Here is an 18,312-nt window from a genome sequence, read left to right as displayed (position 1 = left end):
CAGAGTTAAGCTCCAATTCAGGTGGATACTACATAAGAAACAGAATCCAGTTGAAAAAGTAGTACCACTGTATTTTTTATCAATTGACCAATTACAATTACTATAATTACTTAAGGGAAGTAACTGCAGAAACTGCTACAATTTTTCTACCAACTAAGAGATATTTTTCAAGGCTTAGACCTAAATGGATGTCACTTGAACTGACTCATGGCAGAGAAGAAAAATGCATGGGATGCATATAAATTATCATGTGATATAAAGGTCTACAGTGTATATAAATTAGTGTACAGTCAAGTTAAAGGAGACTAGGCAAACCAGGGCAGATTATGAGAAGTTACTGGCAAAGAATGAAAAGACAAGTAGCAAAAGCTTCCTTATTTTTGTAAACAATAGAAGGAAAGGCATTGATGAATTACATTGGTCCGCTTGATATGAATAGCTAACTGTTGATAATGTTGCTCAGGTTTCTGACAAACTGAATAGGTATTTTGCATCTACATGCACACATTAGGAATTTAAAGACTGGGATACCAGAAGTTTATCAAATTCTAATTGAGAGATAAATGATTTTATCATAACTGAAAGAGAAATTGTTGAAACTAAATGTAAAAAAAGGCACCTGGGTTTAATGGGATCTATCAAATTATATTAAGGGAGGCAGCAAAGGAGGTTAGCAAACTTTTAGCCATAATTATGAGAGTGTGCTTGGATTCAGGGTATGGAAGGGGGTCCCATGGACTAGAGATGTGTGAATGTATCCTCAATTGAAAAAGGCAGATCAAAGTGTGATATAAGCCCTGAGAGCACTACACAGGTCTGGAAGACTCATTTTAGGAAAGATGTGGATCTGTTAGGAAGGGTAAAGAGAAGAGCAACAAGGTGAGTGAGAGGAACAAAAGGGTGCTTTTTTTTTTTTTTGTTGTTGTTATTTTGGTTTTTAAGAGCATTAGCAACTAAGACCATACTGTTCCGGGGATATGTGGTGGTCATTCCCTGACCTTTCCGCATCCTCCGTATTTGGTGATCATGGGCTCGAACTCCAGTCTAATCAAGAAGCATGTGCTATGCACTGCTGCTCCTGCCTACGGAGGCACCTTACAAAAGGATGCTCTTACCAGGAAAGGCTTCAGTTTTGTAAACTGCAGCACCTGGAGACTAAACACCTGCAAGATCTGAGTGACGTGTTTAAGACTATGAATGAACTGAGTAAGTTAAATGCTGATGGGATTCTTCCTAATTTAAAATGGAGTAAGGATGGTTTTGGGATAGACAAGCACCAAAATATATACTGCATAATGCTTGATTGTCAGTGCATCAACTGACTGAGTGAGCAGTGCCTTTTTTGTTGAGCCTGTGATATTAGAATTATTGACTCACTTCTCTTGCTGGATATTATTATAAACAGTGGACAGAAAAGCAGCTCAGCAATAAATAAGAAAATAAAGAGTTTTGCAGTCAGTCAGTCTTTTTTTTTTCATATCTTTCATCATCAGCAAAAAAAAAAAAAAAACTACCCAGCTCATCTGTCAATTCCCTCTAATAATTTGTCTAATTCTTTATTAAATTTATTTGAACTACCCACTTCCACAACACTAGATAGTAGTTTGTTCTAAAAATCAATAACTCTCTGGCTGAAAGAAAATTTTGCATATCTATCCTGCACCATCCTTTTAAGTTTATATCCCCTATGTGTAGTCCAAGAAAGAGTAAAGACACCATCAGCATTTAGTTTATTCATTCCAATTAAAGCTTTAAACATAACATATAGTAGTAGTAGCAATGACAAATGATGCAAGAAAGCAAGCTTATATAGCATCAGCAAAAAAAACAAAAAAAAAACTACACAGTTCACCCATCCATACTCTCCGAGAATTTGTCTAGTTCTTCCTTGAATTTATTCAACCCATTCATTTCCACAACAACAGGTGAAAGCCTGTTCCAACAATCAACCACCCACTGGCTGAAGGCAACCTTCCACACATCTATCCTGCAACCATCCTTCCTCAACTTGAATTTATGCCCTTTCATGTGTATAGTCTCAGCAAGTGGAAGAATGCCATTAACACATTCAGCTTACTCAATCCATTCTAGGCTTTGAACACCTTAATCAGATCTCCCCACAGGTGCCTAGTCTTGAGACACTGCAATTTGAAGAACTGAAGCCTTTATAGATAAGAGCACCCTTTTGTTAACTTTGCCAGTCTGGTTACCCTTCTCTGCACCCATTCCAGCAGATCTACATCCTTCCTAAAGTGAAGCCACCAGACCTGTATAAAGTATTCAAGATAGGGCCAAACCATGGCCTTATACAAATTGTGTATACCTAGTGTGTACACCTTATAAGGTATACACACTTTGTATACCTTATAAATAGTGTGTGAGTGACCAACCCACAAATTCCAATCAACATCTGGAAAGTTAAAATCCCTCATTATGAGATTTGCATGCCCACTCTAGTTCTGATTTGCATGCCCATTCTATTTCTCTGTATAGCTGTTTGGCATACTTATCATAGTCATTAGGCCTATAACACTCCTACTGTCAATTTGTTTTTCCAGGGTTTATATCACACTAAACTGAGTCAATATTGCACTGCCTTAGATCAAATATGCTTCTTAAGTAAGAGCATAACATCTCCATCTATCCTGTTCTATCTGTCCTTCTTGTATTCATTGTACTCCCCATATTCAAATTCAACATCACTTGTCTGAGTGACACCATGTTTGTCGCTCAGACAAGTGATGTTTGCATTTGGTGACTTAATCAGTACTTCAAATTAATCAAATTTATTTTTATGCTCCTGGAATTAGTGTATGCAAGTAGTAATAGTAGTGGCATGTGATGCAAGAAAGCAAGTGTATAAGCTTATGCAGCATCAGCCAAAAAAAAAAAAAAAAAAAAATCACACCATTCCCTCCAAATGTCTGTCCAGTTCCTCCTTAAATTTACTTAACCTGTCAACTTCCAAGACAGATGGAAGTTTGTTCCAGCAATTAACCACCCGCTGGCTAAAGGCAAATTTCCGCACATCTATTCTACATCTGTCTTTTCTTAATTTGAATTTATGCCCCCTTATGTTTGTAATCTGAACAAGTGGAAGGATTCAGTGTGCTCAACCCATTCAAGGCCTTATACACCTCAATCAGATCACCGTGCAGGTGCCTAGTCTCCAGTCACTGCAATTTGCAGAACTTAAGCCTCTCTTGGTAAGAGGATCCCTTCATTCCCCTCACCAATCTTGTTGCCCTTCTCTGTACACGCTCAAGTAAATCTACATCCTTCCTAAAATGAGGCCTCCAGACCTATGCAGTACTGAAGGCGTGGCCTGACCATTGCCTTATACAGAGGGACAATCACCTCCTTCTCACTGCTAGCAAAATTCCTGTATATCATTGACAAAACCCCATGACCTGCTCTGGCAGCCTGTCTGTATTGCTTAGAAAACTTCATATCTGACTGCACAATTACTCCCAGGTCTTTTTCATTTTCTACCACCTTAAGTGTAGTACCACACAGTTGGTACGTTTCTCTGGGGTTACTTCTACCCATATGCAGTACTTTGCATTTGTCAAGGTTGAACTTCAGTTGCCACTTCTTAGCCCATCTGCCCAAATTATCTAGATCCTGTTGCAGTAGCACACTGCCATTACTGTCATTAACAACCCTGCCAACCTTTGTGTCATCTGCAAACTTCGACATTAAGCCTGATATACCTTCATCAATATCATTGATAAATACACAAAACAACAGTGGACCCAACACCGAACCCTGTGGGACTCCACTAATAACATTAGTCCACGAAGAGCAGCACCCATTGATTACCACCCTCTGTCTTCTCCCACTCAACCATCCTTTTATCCATTATAGCAACTTACCCTTAATACAATTCTGCTCCAATTTGTACAATAGTCTTCCATGCGCAACAGTGTCAAAAGCTTTCCTGAAATCCAAATATATGATATCAAAATTATTTTTTGCATCCAGTTCCTTTGTAACCACATCATAATATCCTATCAAATTTGTCAGACAAGACTTTCCCTTAACAAACCCATGCTGTGTCTCAATTATTGCTGCAGTTTTGTCTAGATGATCCTGCAATGCATCTTTAACCAGTGACTCCATTATTTTACCCGGAACAGAAGTTAAACTAACTGGTCTGTAATTACTCGTGTCACCCTTCAATCCCCCTTTGTGAATTGGGGATACATTTGCACATTTCCAGTTCGTGGGAACCTCCCCTGAGTCCAAGGATGCTCTCATAATTATGGCTAAGGGTTTGCTTAGTTGCTTTGCCGCCTCCTTCAATATAACTGGATAGATCCCATCCACACCTCGTGCTTTTCTTATGTTTAACTTCAACAATTTCTCCTCCACTTTGCTTTCAGTTATTACAGAATCATTAAGTATCGTGCTACAATTTGATAACCTTCTGCCATCTTCAAACCTTAATAATTCCTCATGTGAATGTAGATGCAAAATACTCATTCAGTTTGTTTGCTATCTGAGCAGGATCATCAACAGTCGAACCATCGATGTCAAGTGGACCAATCAGATTCATCCCCTTCCTTTTAGAGTTTATATAAGTAAAGAAATCCTTGTTGTTTTTCTTAGCATCTTTTGCCAAGAATTTCTCATAATCTGCCTTCGTCTGTCTAACCTCCTTTGTGACCTGATTACAGACTATCTTACATCTGCCATAGGCTTCAGAGTCGCTTGATAATTTATATGCATCCCATGCATTTTTCTTCTCTGTTACGAATCTCATTAGTTCATTTGATAACCATTTAGGCCCAAACCTTGAACAATATTTCTTAATAGGTATGAAACTTTTAGTAGCATCCATGATTAATTCCTTGAATGCTTCCCACTTAGAATTTACTGTTGGTAACATCGTCAGTTGATCCCACTGTAGAGAATTTAAAAACTGTCGGAGACCACTGTACTCACCTTTACAGAAGCAAAAACCCTTTCCTTTACCCCTGATGGCAATTAAATCTTTTAGTAAATCCCACATCAGTACGCTGCGATCACTGCCACCTAGTGGTTCCTTTATCTGTAAATTCTTAATACACGAATGATCACTGCTGATAACCAGATCAAGAGTATTACTTTCTCTGGTTGCCTCTCGAACATGCTGCTGCAGAAAACAATCATCCAATAAATCCACAAAAGTCTGACTAGTGTGTGAGTGACCAACCCACAAGTTCCAGTCAATATCTAGGAAGTTAAAATCCCCCATTATAAGACATTCCGATTTACTAGCCCACTCTATTTCTCTGTACAATTGTTCATTGTACTCATTCGAGTCATTAGGCTTATAACACACTCCTACTCTTATTTTTGCTTTCGCAGTGCTTATGTCACACCAAACTGACTCAACAGTGCACTGTTCATCTATATCAACTGGATGCACTTCTTTTGATTTTATGTTTTTCTTAATTAACAGCATAACACCTCCTCCCTTTCTATCCTGTTTATCCTTTCTGTACACATTGTACTCCTCAAATTCCAGTTCTGCATTCCTTATATCTGTGTGACACCACGTCTCTGCTATCCCAACAATATCTGCCTTTGATGTCTTGACCAACACTTCAAATTCATCAAATTTATTTACTATACTTCTAGCATTGGTATACATGCTCCTACTCCTATTCCTAGTTACCCTAACACATCCCATATACCCACCTATTTCAGGATGACTGCCATCCGTCCCTGAAACTCCCAACACCCCACGCTCCAGGTCGCTACGTATTCTAATAGAAGTTGTGCAAGAATCACCTTCACCTCTGCCTACTGTTACTGTTAAACTATTAGTCCTTGTATCCCCCCCAAGCTATCAGTTTTCTGCCCACCTAACACTGCCTTGATAGCATCAGCAAATATTCTTGCACCCTTTCTATTTAAGTGTATCCCATCCCTATAGAAGCAGTCTCTCCTGTTAACAAGTACAGTCCAGGCTGAAAAAAATTCTACCCCTTGAGCCTTGCACATTCTTTCCAGGGCCAAATTGATCGACAAGGCTCTCATCATATACTCCCTTCTTTCGTGTCTCTGCAGAATTGCAGACAATTTCAAATTCAATCCTAATTCTTGGCTTTTGTTCAACAGTGACCTGTACTTGTTAAGTAATTCTGCCGGTCTCCTACTCCTAATATCATTAGTGCTAACGTGTACAACTATATCACCTTTTGTGTCCTTAAAAGATGATATCCGCTCTACAACATCATCAACCTTTGCCCCTGGCAGACATACCCTGGTCCTGTTCCACCTATCCTTTTTACAAAGCATGTTACCCGTTTCCCTGACAATAGTCACCAACACCTACTAGTTGCTGTGGGACCAGCGCATTCTGCTTTGGGGGTTGCCGCTGTGTTGCGTGATGACCAAGTGCAAGCTCTGGCGTTGATGTGGGCAGCTGAGAGCTTGATGGGCCCCCTCAATTTAGATCTTTCGAGGGCATCCACCCTGTCCTTCAAACTCTACAGGCCCGTAACAATGTTGAGTTGTCGCCTGATTTCCTTACACTCCTTACATCGCGCACACACAAAGACATTCCCCATGGCAACATCATGTTCCGTTCCAGAGAGTTCGGCAAGTATAAATACACGTGTTCTCACTGTTAGTTACCCTAACCCAGCCCACGTATTTATTTGTTCCATGATAACCCACAGCAGGGCCTTAAGTCTCAAACACCTTGCTTTCCAAGCTGCTGCATGCTAACAATAGCAGTTCTAAAATCACTTTCACCTCTGCATGCAGCTCTAGTTAAGCTATTAGTCTGTGTATCCCTCCAAGCTAGCAGTTTTCTGACCCACTTGTCACTGCCTTGATAGCATCAGCAAATATTCTTGCACTCCTTCTATTCAAGTATATCCCATCCCTTTAAAGCAGTCTCTCCTGTTAAAAAGCACAGACTATGATGAGAAAAATTCTACCCCATGAGTCCTACACAATCTCTCCAGGGGTGAATTGATTGAAAAGGCTCTCAACATATACTCTCTCCTATTGTTTCTGGGCAAAATCGCAGACACTTTCAATTCAATCCTAACTCATGACTTTTTCCCAACACTGCCTTGTACTTGTTAAGTAAGTCCTCAGATCTCCTACTCTTAATATCTTTAGTGCCAATGTGTACAACAATATCAATCACCTTTTGACAGGGCACCTTCATAGCCAGGTGGGAAGGAGCAGCAGTGCATAGCACACACTTCTTGATTAGACTGGGGTTCGAGCCTGTGAACACCAAATATGGAGGATGCGGAAAGGTCAGGGAATGACCACCGCATATCCCCGGAGAAATATGGCCTTAGTTGCTAATGCTCCTAAAAACCAAATAACAACAACAACAACAACACCTTTTGTCAGTACTGTATTCGTAAAATTAGCAGAAGCTATACTCTATGAATGTTATGAAATGCAGAGAGTATACTGTGCATATCAGGCTTATTAACAAATTTCAGAGGGTATATGTCATATACCCATGTGTGTGTGTGTGTGTGTGTGTGTGTGTGTGTGTGTATATATATATATATATCAATATATATAGAATCAAAATATTACAGTTTAAATTATAAAATTAAAACTTAATTATTAAGTGTTAAATATTAAGTGTTAAATATAGAACACTTAATATTAACATTAAGACTAATAATTAACATTAACTATAGAACATTAAGTGTTAAATATAAACATATGGAGGGCACTTACACTATAACTTATCTAATTATGGTATATATATATATATATATATATATGGCATAAAAAATTATAAAGATGCAATGAAATTACTGAAAGTCTTAGTAAACAGGAATGAGAAATTAAAATTTATAAAAAATTTATAAAAAATATATATAAGACTGGGTTATGGATCCGGCGTACTATGGTAAATTTAGAAAAAACCGGCAACCATAATGAAAAATAGACAAAAAGGTAATTATTTGTGTATTTGGTAGGGAAGTTGAGCTATCAGGTGTAATAACCATGGAAGAATTGAGAGAACCTGTATGCTAAAAAACAAATTATCTGAAATAAAATGCAATTAATATAAGCCTAAATATTATAAGTACCTAAAGCTGTGGGTCCTAGGACTTTAACTACTTCAACTAGGGGTCGTCAGCAAAAATCATAGCAGCCACCGCAATAAGCCAGGTCTCTGCTTCTGTTATGACGTACACGTAAAAAGTATACGTATACATCATAGCTGACCCGACAGAGACCAGAAGGAAGAATAAAAGAATAAATAAACTTTAAAAAAATAAAAATAATAATAAATAAATAAGTTCATGCCGATAGAATCCTGTGGAAAAAAAGAATGAAATATAAAATCAAAAAATCTAAGAGATGGGGCAAAACAAGAAAACTTACTTACTTACCGTCTGTAAACTTACATTACGGAATGGGATACTAGTCAGTTCAATGTAAAAAATATTCATGATCCACTATTTTGTACAAAACACAGCATACTAAAGGTGCTTTACCGATTCATTCACTCTTTCAATTTTAAATCAAAACACCTACTTGACCTTATTACAGATATATGTAAATTTAGAATAAAATCTAACTTTAAGCTTATCAATGTTAATAATACCACCATCATTTTTAAATTCAATTCCTGCCTGGACAACTTCAACATTAACGACTGTATTAATATTTCAAATAATCTACTTCCAGATGGCTGCCGTAACTTGAATATTATATCGAGATTTAGATACGATAAACCTTTTGGACTCAGAGTCTGCAATTATAAGCAACTAGCCACTAACATGGACAAATTTAATCCCGATCTAGCCTCCAATGTTTGTATTTGTCAACAGGCTAATTTCCAACCTTTTATTGACCAACACCATGACCATATTATAACAGGCAATTTAGAAATAATCCATAATAAAGAACTCAGAAACATCATGTCTTATGGCTTCAAATACAGGACATATAAGATAAATTTCAAACTCTTCAAAAAAAACCAGTTATACCAAGATTTGCTTAACTTCTGTTTTAAGCTTTCCTACCTTCACACCATTCTTATTGAAGCCTTCCAATTATGGATGAATTCTGTGTTAAAGGCTATGCTATAACATTGCAAATTATCTTTTCCACAGGTACAACCACCTTCAGGAATTATATTCAATTCTTAAAATTTTAAAACAGCAATTGGCTGACCTACAGAAACACTTCATTATCACACCTGTTGATAAAGCTGCATGCAATTATGGCATTATCTGCAGAACCTTTTATTTCCATACATTAAATGCAGAATTAAATTCCAGTACCACCTACAAGTTCACCAACAATAGCAGCATCATTACAAAAAAAAAGTTGATTGCTTTTAGCAAGAAACTCAATATCTGCTTTAACAATTACAAATTTCCCTATATTTATTTCATTCCCAAGTTCCATAAAAACCCCACAGGCTTCAGGGTTCATCACTTCCTGTAAATACAGTTATGCCCATAAACCAGGAAAAACACCGGAATGGTTACTTAAACCTATTATGGATATCCTTCCCGAGAGCAGAATTATTAATAACAATCTTCCAGTTATAAATGCTCTAAAAACAAATAACATCTCTTGTGTGTGCAAACCTTTGACTTCAATAGTCTATTCACCAGCATAAACCAAGCTAACTTAAAATCCGTGCTAAATATAATTTACAACAACTACATAGATATTATTGGTTGTAAGTCTGTCTTTTGGAACAACCTTGTTAATCTTTGTGTTTCCAACAATTACATTTTTGACAGTAAATCTATCTACTTACAAACCATAGGTACCCCCATGGGTAGCCCTGCTAATTGTGTCTTAGCTAACCTATACCTATACTGGTCCGAGACAGCTCTACCCTCAGACATACAGCTTTATAGATACATTGATGACTTGATAATTTTAAACTATCCAACTTTTAAACAAGACATTTTTGGTTTTTACCCCTCAGAACTGACCCTGGATAAAACAAATAATAATGACCTTTCAGCCAACTACCCAGACTTAGACATAAATATCGACAGCCCTCATACCGGTGTCAACATATACAACAAAAGAGATGCTTTTAGCTTCAATGTAGTCAGTCTTACCCATTGGCACTGTAACATTTCTAAAAAAGGTCATGCAAACATAATTCTTTCCCAATGTATAAGAATTGCAACAATATGCAATAGCATCAGTCTATTTTCAGACAACATTAAAATACTTTACAATAAATTACTACAAAATAAATTCCCGGCTGCTTTCCTCTACCATCACTTCAAAAAAGCATTTAACATTATTAAATTTAAAAACATTGCAAACTACGACTTAGTTCTAAACATCATGTTAGTACACTAACTTCCTTTACATTCAGGCCTATACATATTGTATAGTTTTATATCCCCACGACTCTGTCATGTCTCACAGTGTGGAAAGCTCATGCCCACGGATTGTCTATATATGGGGGGATTATGTTATTTGTCTTGTCCTGTCTTCGTTATTGTTTATTTTTTATTTTAAAAATATTATTTTGATTTTAATTTCATTAACATTGCCATTATTGACTTAAACACATGAGGCAATTGTCCAGTCATCCGTCCAGGGACTATCTTTGGTACGGGTTTGCAACCCCGGACAGCCCGAGCACTACTTTATTCACCTCCATTCCAATTACTTTCTGCTGTTCTTTTTACTACATTTTATATCTTGTGAGCAATTAGGCTGGCAGAAAGCAATATCGAGATGCTATTTCTCTACTATCGCTACTTGTTTCTTCTATTTCAAAGTTTAGTGTCTTTTCCACACTACTTTGTTAGTCCTTGTTTCTCCCTCTGCTGGCTTTTTGCCTCATCTGTTTAATTGCTCACTTCCTCGTCACACGGGTACAGTTCCTGTTTATGAATTCACACCTTTCCCCCCCACACAGGGCTACTTCAACTGACATATATACACTGCACATGAACACTCAGCTCCCTCCTTTGGTCACCACTGACTTTCAACATCGTCCAGTCCATACAGACAGTAAGTTTTCTTGTTTTGCCCCAACTCCTAGATTTCTGTGATTTTATATTTCATTCTTTTTTTCCACAGGATTCTATCGGTTGAGCTATCTGATAGCTCAACTCCCCTACCAAATACACAAATAATTACCTTTTTGTCTACATATGGCATATTTACTTACTTATACATACAGCATATATATTGAAAATAATAAAAATATAAGTATTGCCTAAGAATCAATTTCTAATAAATTTATTTTTTAATTTTCAGTAAATATTTTAATATTTGTTTCTTAAAGTCTTTCAAAAACCAGAAGGTATACACTATTCACCTAAAAAAATCCAGAGGGTATACAGCATAGACCCACATATACCCTCCACTACAGCCATGCCTTTTGTGCCCTTAAAGATGATATCTGCTCTAAACATCACCTACTTTTGGCCCTGGCAGACATACCCTGGTCCTATTCCACCTGGTCCTTCTTGCATAACAGATTTCCCATTTTCCTGACAATAGAGTCACCGACAATAACCACCTGCTGTTGGACGAGCACATTCTGCTTTGGAGACTGCTGCTGTTTTATTGGATGCACAAGTGTGAGCTATAGCATTGAGTTGGGCAGCTGAAAGCTTGATGAGCCTCCAATTTAATTCTTTCGAGGGCATCTATCCTACTCTTCAAACTCTCATAAATGCCCATCAGAGTGCTGAGTTTGTGCCTAATTTCTTCACACTCCCTGCACCTCACACACAAAGACATCTTCTTTGGCTGGATCATGTCCTGTTCCAGAAGTTCAGCAAACATTTCACAAGCCATACATTTTGTTAGGCTTTGATAGGTTAGAAAATCACCACCCTTGGTTCCTCCCCGAGCCACAGCACTCCTACTACTTTATGCCTGTTGCTTTGCTGCTCTAGTCTTATGCATTGCATAATTTCTGTTTAAATACAATTTAATTGATTAACAATGAAAATTAATAAATTTAATTGATTAATTGAGAATACTGCACTAAGCTAATAGATTCCCAAATGCAGTGATATGTTAAAATTTGATACGCTATCAAGTTTTACTTTATACTTTATGCTATCAAGTTCAAGATATACTTTATACCTTATGCTATCAAGTTCAAGATATACTTTATACCTTATGCTATTAAGTTCAAGATATACTTTATACCTTATGCTATCAAGTTCAAGATATACATTATGCCATTGTGATTGCAGTGTTGAATTAGTTATATCCTTACTAAAAAGTAAAATTCCTTAGCTAAACACAAAAAAGATATATGCCCTACAAGTGATTAGAACCTTTGAGCTAATTACTTATCACAATTAAAAACCTACTATTCCATTGCACTACTCGCTATATGCTACGATATCACACCAAACATCCAATACAACAGTAGTGCGAATAGTAAGTCATAACTTACAAAATTAAATATCACTCGGGTCTTCTTACTTGCACCTAGTTTCCAAGTGCTGCAGTGTGCACTGTTTTGTGTCCTTTGCTCCTGTTCCAAGTGATCCACATTTCATAAAATGAGGCTTCCAGACCTGTATGCAGTACTCAAGATGCAGCCTAATAATTGCCATATACAATGGCATAATCATCTCCCTGTTGACAAAAGCCCATAAACTGTCCTAGTAGACTGCCTGCACTGCTCAGAGAGAGAGAGAGAGAGAGAGAGAGAGAGAGAGTGTTTCTGTTCAGGGTCAGTAACCAAATCCTTAGAAACCAAATTTAGTAAGAAAGCAGAAAATAAGGAATTAAATTTGTCTGGATTCTCTCAATTTCATTAGTACTTGAAATATGATGCATAGACAATGCTGGCATAGTCATTGTTAAGCTCACATGTTGTTTTACACTGCAATTAAAAACAAAGGATCATTAAATATTTTAAAATTACTTTTAGGAATCCAACTTTTTTTAATGCATTCTTGATTGTACTAGAATTGTCATAATTCCAGTACAAGTAAATTGAGCCTGGAATGCAAACCAAAGCTTTTAATTTTGTGAGGTTAACTGAGTATATAAAATTAACCTTGTTCATTTTGTGAGTGTTTACAAAATTTTATCATGAAATATTTGTTGAGATTAATAATCAAAGCATCATGACACACCTACTGACAGAACTTCTAAAGACTATTTCAAAGAATAAAGCAATCATTAAAGGAGTGCCAATGTATTTATAAATTTGATATTATTAATGTCAATAAGCATGGCAGCCACACCTGGCTCAGGCTTATAACATCCCTGGATAGATTATTAAGCAAAATAACAAACAAAAGATAACCGAATAACTAATTTATATCCCATTTCAAGTAAGAAATTAAAATTAGGGTATTTTTGTATACTTTTTGCTTCATTTATTTTAGAGTACATTTCTTTGTTTATAATCCTCAAACAGGTGTGTTGGAAAAAAAAAAAAAAAACAAACAATCCAAGAACAAATGTACAGTACATTTTCTGAACCATTAATATTTCTAATTTTAACTTCATATGAGTGAGCATGCAGTGCACCTTTCACACCTACATTAAAAGCAAACTTGTTTTTCTGATCTGATTTTTGTATGGTCATGCTTCTCCAATTCTAACACAATCAATAATGCAGACTGAAAATTAAAACTATACTGAAGGAATACTAAATTTCACATTGGACATTCTAATGGATATTTCAGTTTTAATTTGATGCAATATAAAAAGGTAAAACACTGTGATGTTTGCTGTTAACATTTATTATTGTTAAAGTCTTAAATAAAATATAGCAGACTCCCAATTAACCAGGAGTGAGGCGCCTCCGTAGCCAGGTGGGCAGGAGCAGCAGCAGTGTCGTAGCACACGCTTCTTGATTAGACCGGGGTTCGAGTCCGTGCCCACCAAATACGGAGGATGCAGAAAGGTCAGGGAATGATCACTGCATATCCCCGGAGCAATATGGCCTTAGTTGCTAATTCTCCTAAAAACCAAATAACAAACAAACAAACAAATTAACCGGGAAGGTCCAGAAATTAATTTCCCTTTTCCTTGAAAAATAAGCAAAAAAGGGATTATAAACAATATGCATTGAATATATAAAAAAAAAAAAAAAAAATTGTAAGCTGCCAGCACTATCTGAAATTACAGGAAATCTGATTAATTTAACTTTATTCTTTATTAAATCTTGTACAGTTTGTTCATCAACATTGTATTCTTTCATTAAAGCTGGCACTGCAGCACCTTTTTCATGTTTATTGATGTGTTTATTGTTGTATTGAAAGAACAATTATTTTTCTTTTTAACATGATGAGTAACTTTAAAACTTTCAAAAAATGCAAACAAAAAAGCAATTCAAAGTGTGTCTGTCTACTTAACATGCACTAACTGATGAACAATGAATACATACCTGTTTTTATGCACACACACCTAAGGATTGAAATAATCCCTAAGGAACAGTATTGTATAGTAGACTCCCAGTGTGGTGGTTTGTGGGGGGGAGCAAGTGATATTTAAAAAAAAAAATTAATTTAAAAATAAATTATTGAAAGAAGGTACTGAAATTGATTTTTTTTTTTCATCCCTGGTTAATCTGCAACCCGGTTAAACCACACCCCAGGATAATTGGGAGTTTACTTAATTTGGTCCTTTTAAGGAGAGAGAGAGAGAGAGAGAGAGAGAGAGAGAGAGAGAGAGAGAGAGAGAGAGAGAGAGATGTATACATTCATATATAATTTGTTTTACTTACTTAAACTCTTGATACCACTGTCTAAGATCTTTTTGCAATTTTTCTGTTATTGAAAGTGTTTTGTCTTTTAAAAGTTTTGCCCGAACATTTATAAGAGCATCCTCATAGCCTTTCTCATGCTGCTGCTGTATACACTGCTTCTTTTCACGAAGCTTAGCAAGTTCAGATTTTAAAGAAATTTCAGATGGAACAGGTGGTATCTAATAAACCAAAAAATAAGAATTTTTTTCAACATTAAACATTATAGTTATTAAAATTATTGAACATGTAAATCATTAATTTTGAATATTAAATAATTGATAATTAAAGATCTCGATCAGTTATACATTTTACAAGAAAGTTTTCTAGCCAAAATAATAAAAAAATATTATACAGCAGTTTTGGGTTTGCTGAAAACTGATCAAAATTTTAGGAAGTTTTTATTTCCTTAATCACTTTTTATAAAAATAGTGACAACAAGGAAAAATATTTTCCAATATTTGATATAATTAAATTGGTCAAAAGTATTCAAACATCCCTCCATGAATACTGAATACTGTGCCAGAGGTCTTGTGCACAGTATGCACAAGACCTCTGGCACAATAATATAATTCAGTATAATATAGTTCAGTATAATATAATTCAGTAATAATATAGTTCAGACATAATAATATAATTCTCGTGGGTCAGCACATCAGAAGCCAGTAAGGATTGTGGACAGGAACTGTCCGCAACCTATTGATGTGCCACATCAGTAGCTGTTCTGTGTGCATAATTGCAATTCATTGAACCTCCCAAAATCCACTGGGGTGCATGTTATTAAGAGGAAGAGACCTCACGATATCCCAATGAAAAAAAGGCATGGATGGCTTCAAAAACTCATTGGAACATGTTCAACAATTGCAAAGAAGAGTGAATGTGCCTGACTCATGTCAATTGCAGAAAACATCATGGAGCAGGTATAAGAGACCATGGAGACATCCATCAGTATGTCAATCATAGGGAGTTGGTTGCATAGCCCTGGAGTCAGTGCCAGATTAAGGTACAGGCTAGCAGGGCCATTACCTGGGGTGCCAAAAACAGAAGAACAATGAGGCAAAAATATTTATATCCTTAGTAAAGGGTGCCAAAAAATCATTCTGCCTGGGGTGCAGAAATATCTTGGTCCAGCACTACCTGGAGTTGGTGTTGTTCTAGTTAGTGTTTTTCTTTTTTTCATTTCCCTGCAATAGTGAACTACAAACATGCACACATCTTATGAAACACACTGGTTTTTTTCCCCGTTATTCAGATTCCATGAGATACATAAATGACACACTGCTGAATTTTATCCAGATAGTTTTAATACTTTGTTTAGATAGTGCCTTCTCAACATAAAAAAATTAGAATTACAGTATCACAAGAATCTTTCAGAACTCATTTTGTATGACAAATCAGCATGATAGCATGCAACACATTCAGTTTCAGAAGAATACAAGCTCTCAGTAGGCCTCCTTTCTTTAAGCAAGTGATAAATTGCTAAAACATAGAAACTTTCTCAACAATTACTGGCAAGACATAAGGATTTTTTCACAGAATTATTTCAGCAAGGTAGTCCTCTTTTTTTTTAATGTTATATAAGTAATATCTTTGTCTTAATTGGTTCACAACAAAGATTTCTCTGCAGAACAATGAACAGCAAGAATATAAAGTTTACAACCTTCTCTCTTCAATTTGCATTTTTTTATGTAGGAAGATTGTGTATAGTTATTTTTGTAGTATTTTAGGCACATCAGTGACTAAGATTATATTGTACTGTATATATGTCTATCAATGTGTTCTGTTGTTGATTTGCCTGTCTGCTGGATGAAAACCAACCCTTGCTTGAGACCAACTAATTCAGTCACATTGTAAAAAAAAAGCACATAAAAGGTAGTGGCAAAGGTTCAATAAAGCAACCATACAGAGCATTAGCCAAAAAAAAAAAAAAAAAAAAAAAAAATCACCTCCCATATCACCCATTCATCCTTCTAATGGTTTGTATAGTTCCTTGAATTTATTGAAACTACCCACTTTTGTAAGACCCCAGACAGACATTTTCTTCACCAATCAACTACCCACTGGCTGAAGGCAAAATTTCGCACATCTATCCTGCAATCATCCCTCCTCAATTTGAATTTATGCTCCCTCACGTGTGGTCTGAGCAAGAGGAAAGATTCCGCCAGCATGGAGAATACTCAATCCATTCAAAAAAATTTAAACACTTCAATCAGATCTGTTCGTAGGTGTCTACTCTCCACATGTTTAAATTTGAAGAACTGAAGCCTTTTCTGGTAAGCACTTCTTTTCTTCCTCCTCACCAGTATCGTGGCTCTCCTCTGCACCCATTCCAATAGATTTCCATCCTTTATAAATTCAGGCTTCCAGATTTGCATGCAGAACACAAGATATGGCCTAACCATTGCCTCATACAATGAGATAATCATCTTCTTATCCCTGCTAGCAAAATTACTGTATATCATTGAAAAAACCCAAGTGCGGTCCTGGCAACCAGTCTGCACTGCACTGCACAATTACCACAGGGTCTTTTTCATTCTCCACTATCCTAAATATGGTTACATACAGCTGGTAGGTAATTCTAAAATTACTGCTACACGTGTACAATACCTTGAATTTTCAATGTTGAACTTCAATTGCCACTTCTCAGCTCATCTGTCTAATTTTTCTAGATCTTGTTGTCCTAGCATATCCTAATTATTTTCAGTAACTACTCTGTCAACCTTAGAATCACCTGCACACTTAGGTATTAAACCTGATATGCCCTCATCAATCATTAGTAAATAAAGAACATAACAATGGGTCCAGTGCTCAATCATGGGGGGGAAAGAGGAGAATCCACTAATAGCATTAGTCCAAGAAGACTAATGCCCATTGACAACAACTCTGTTTTCTCCCTTTATTCAACCAAATCCTTTATCCACAGCAGTAACTTGCCCTTAATGCCACACTGCTCCAATTTCTACAGCAGTTTTTAATGCAACTATATGAAAAGCTCTCCTGAAGTCTAAGTATATGATGTGAAAATTATTTTATGTATCCAGTTTCTCTATTATTGCATCATAGCATCTAATGAAATTGGTTAGATAAGACTGCCTCTTAACAAATTCATGCTGTGACTGCATTTAATTGCATTCCTATCTAGATGGTCTTGCATTACTTCCTCAAACAATGACTCCATTATTTTCCCTGGAATAGAAGTTAAACTAACAGATCTGTAATTACTCACATCACCTGTGGTACCTGTGGACATCAACAGTCCACAGGTATCTCCCCTGAATCCAAGGATGCTCTCATAATAATAGCTAAGGTTTACTCACCCCTTTTGCTGCTTCCCTTAATATAACTGGATAGATCCCATCTACCCCAGGCACCTTTTTTATGTTTAGCTTCAATAACTTCTCTTCCACTTTCATCTCAGTTATAACAAAATCATTCTGCTCCCTCTCAGAATTTGACATACTTTCTGCATTCCCATCCTTTAAAAATTCCTCATGTATGAATTTAGATACAAAGTACCTATCAGGTATGGATATTAAATAAAAAGACTGTTGCAATAAAATAAATATAATGAAATATTTTGTACCTTAGTTATCCCATCAAAATAATTGCCT

The 18,312-nt window shown here is 36.3% G+C and overlaps 1 protein-coding gene across 1 annotated transcript in view; it reads right to left on the bottom strand.

Moving 5' to 3' along the window:
• Positions 1-18,312, bottom strand: part of LOC150086754 (dynein regulatory complex subunit 11-like) — a 77,437-nt gene that overhangs the window by 3,092 nt on the left and 56,033 nt on the right. Inside the window, exon 7 of the mRNA XM_090372245.1 lies at positions 14,684-14,883. Coding sequence (XP_090228371.1) covers positions 14,684-14,883 — 200 coding nt within the window. The remainder of the gene's footprint in view (positions 1-14,683; positions 14,884-18,312) is intronic.

The sequence above is a fragment of the Mastigoproctus giganteus genome, chromosome 4 (assembly GCF_048544385.1).
Source record: "Mastigoproctus giganteus isolate SK-2022 chromosome 4, ASM4854438v1, whole genome shotgun sequence".
Classification (NCBI taxonomy): domain Eukaryota; kingdom Metazoa; phylum Arthropoda; class Arachnida; order Uropygi; family Thelyphonidae; genus Mastigoproctus; species Mastigoproctus giganteus.
Note: the sequence above shows the minus strand (reverse complement) of the source record. Positions and strands in the feature narration are given on the sequence as shown.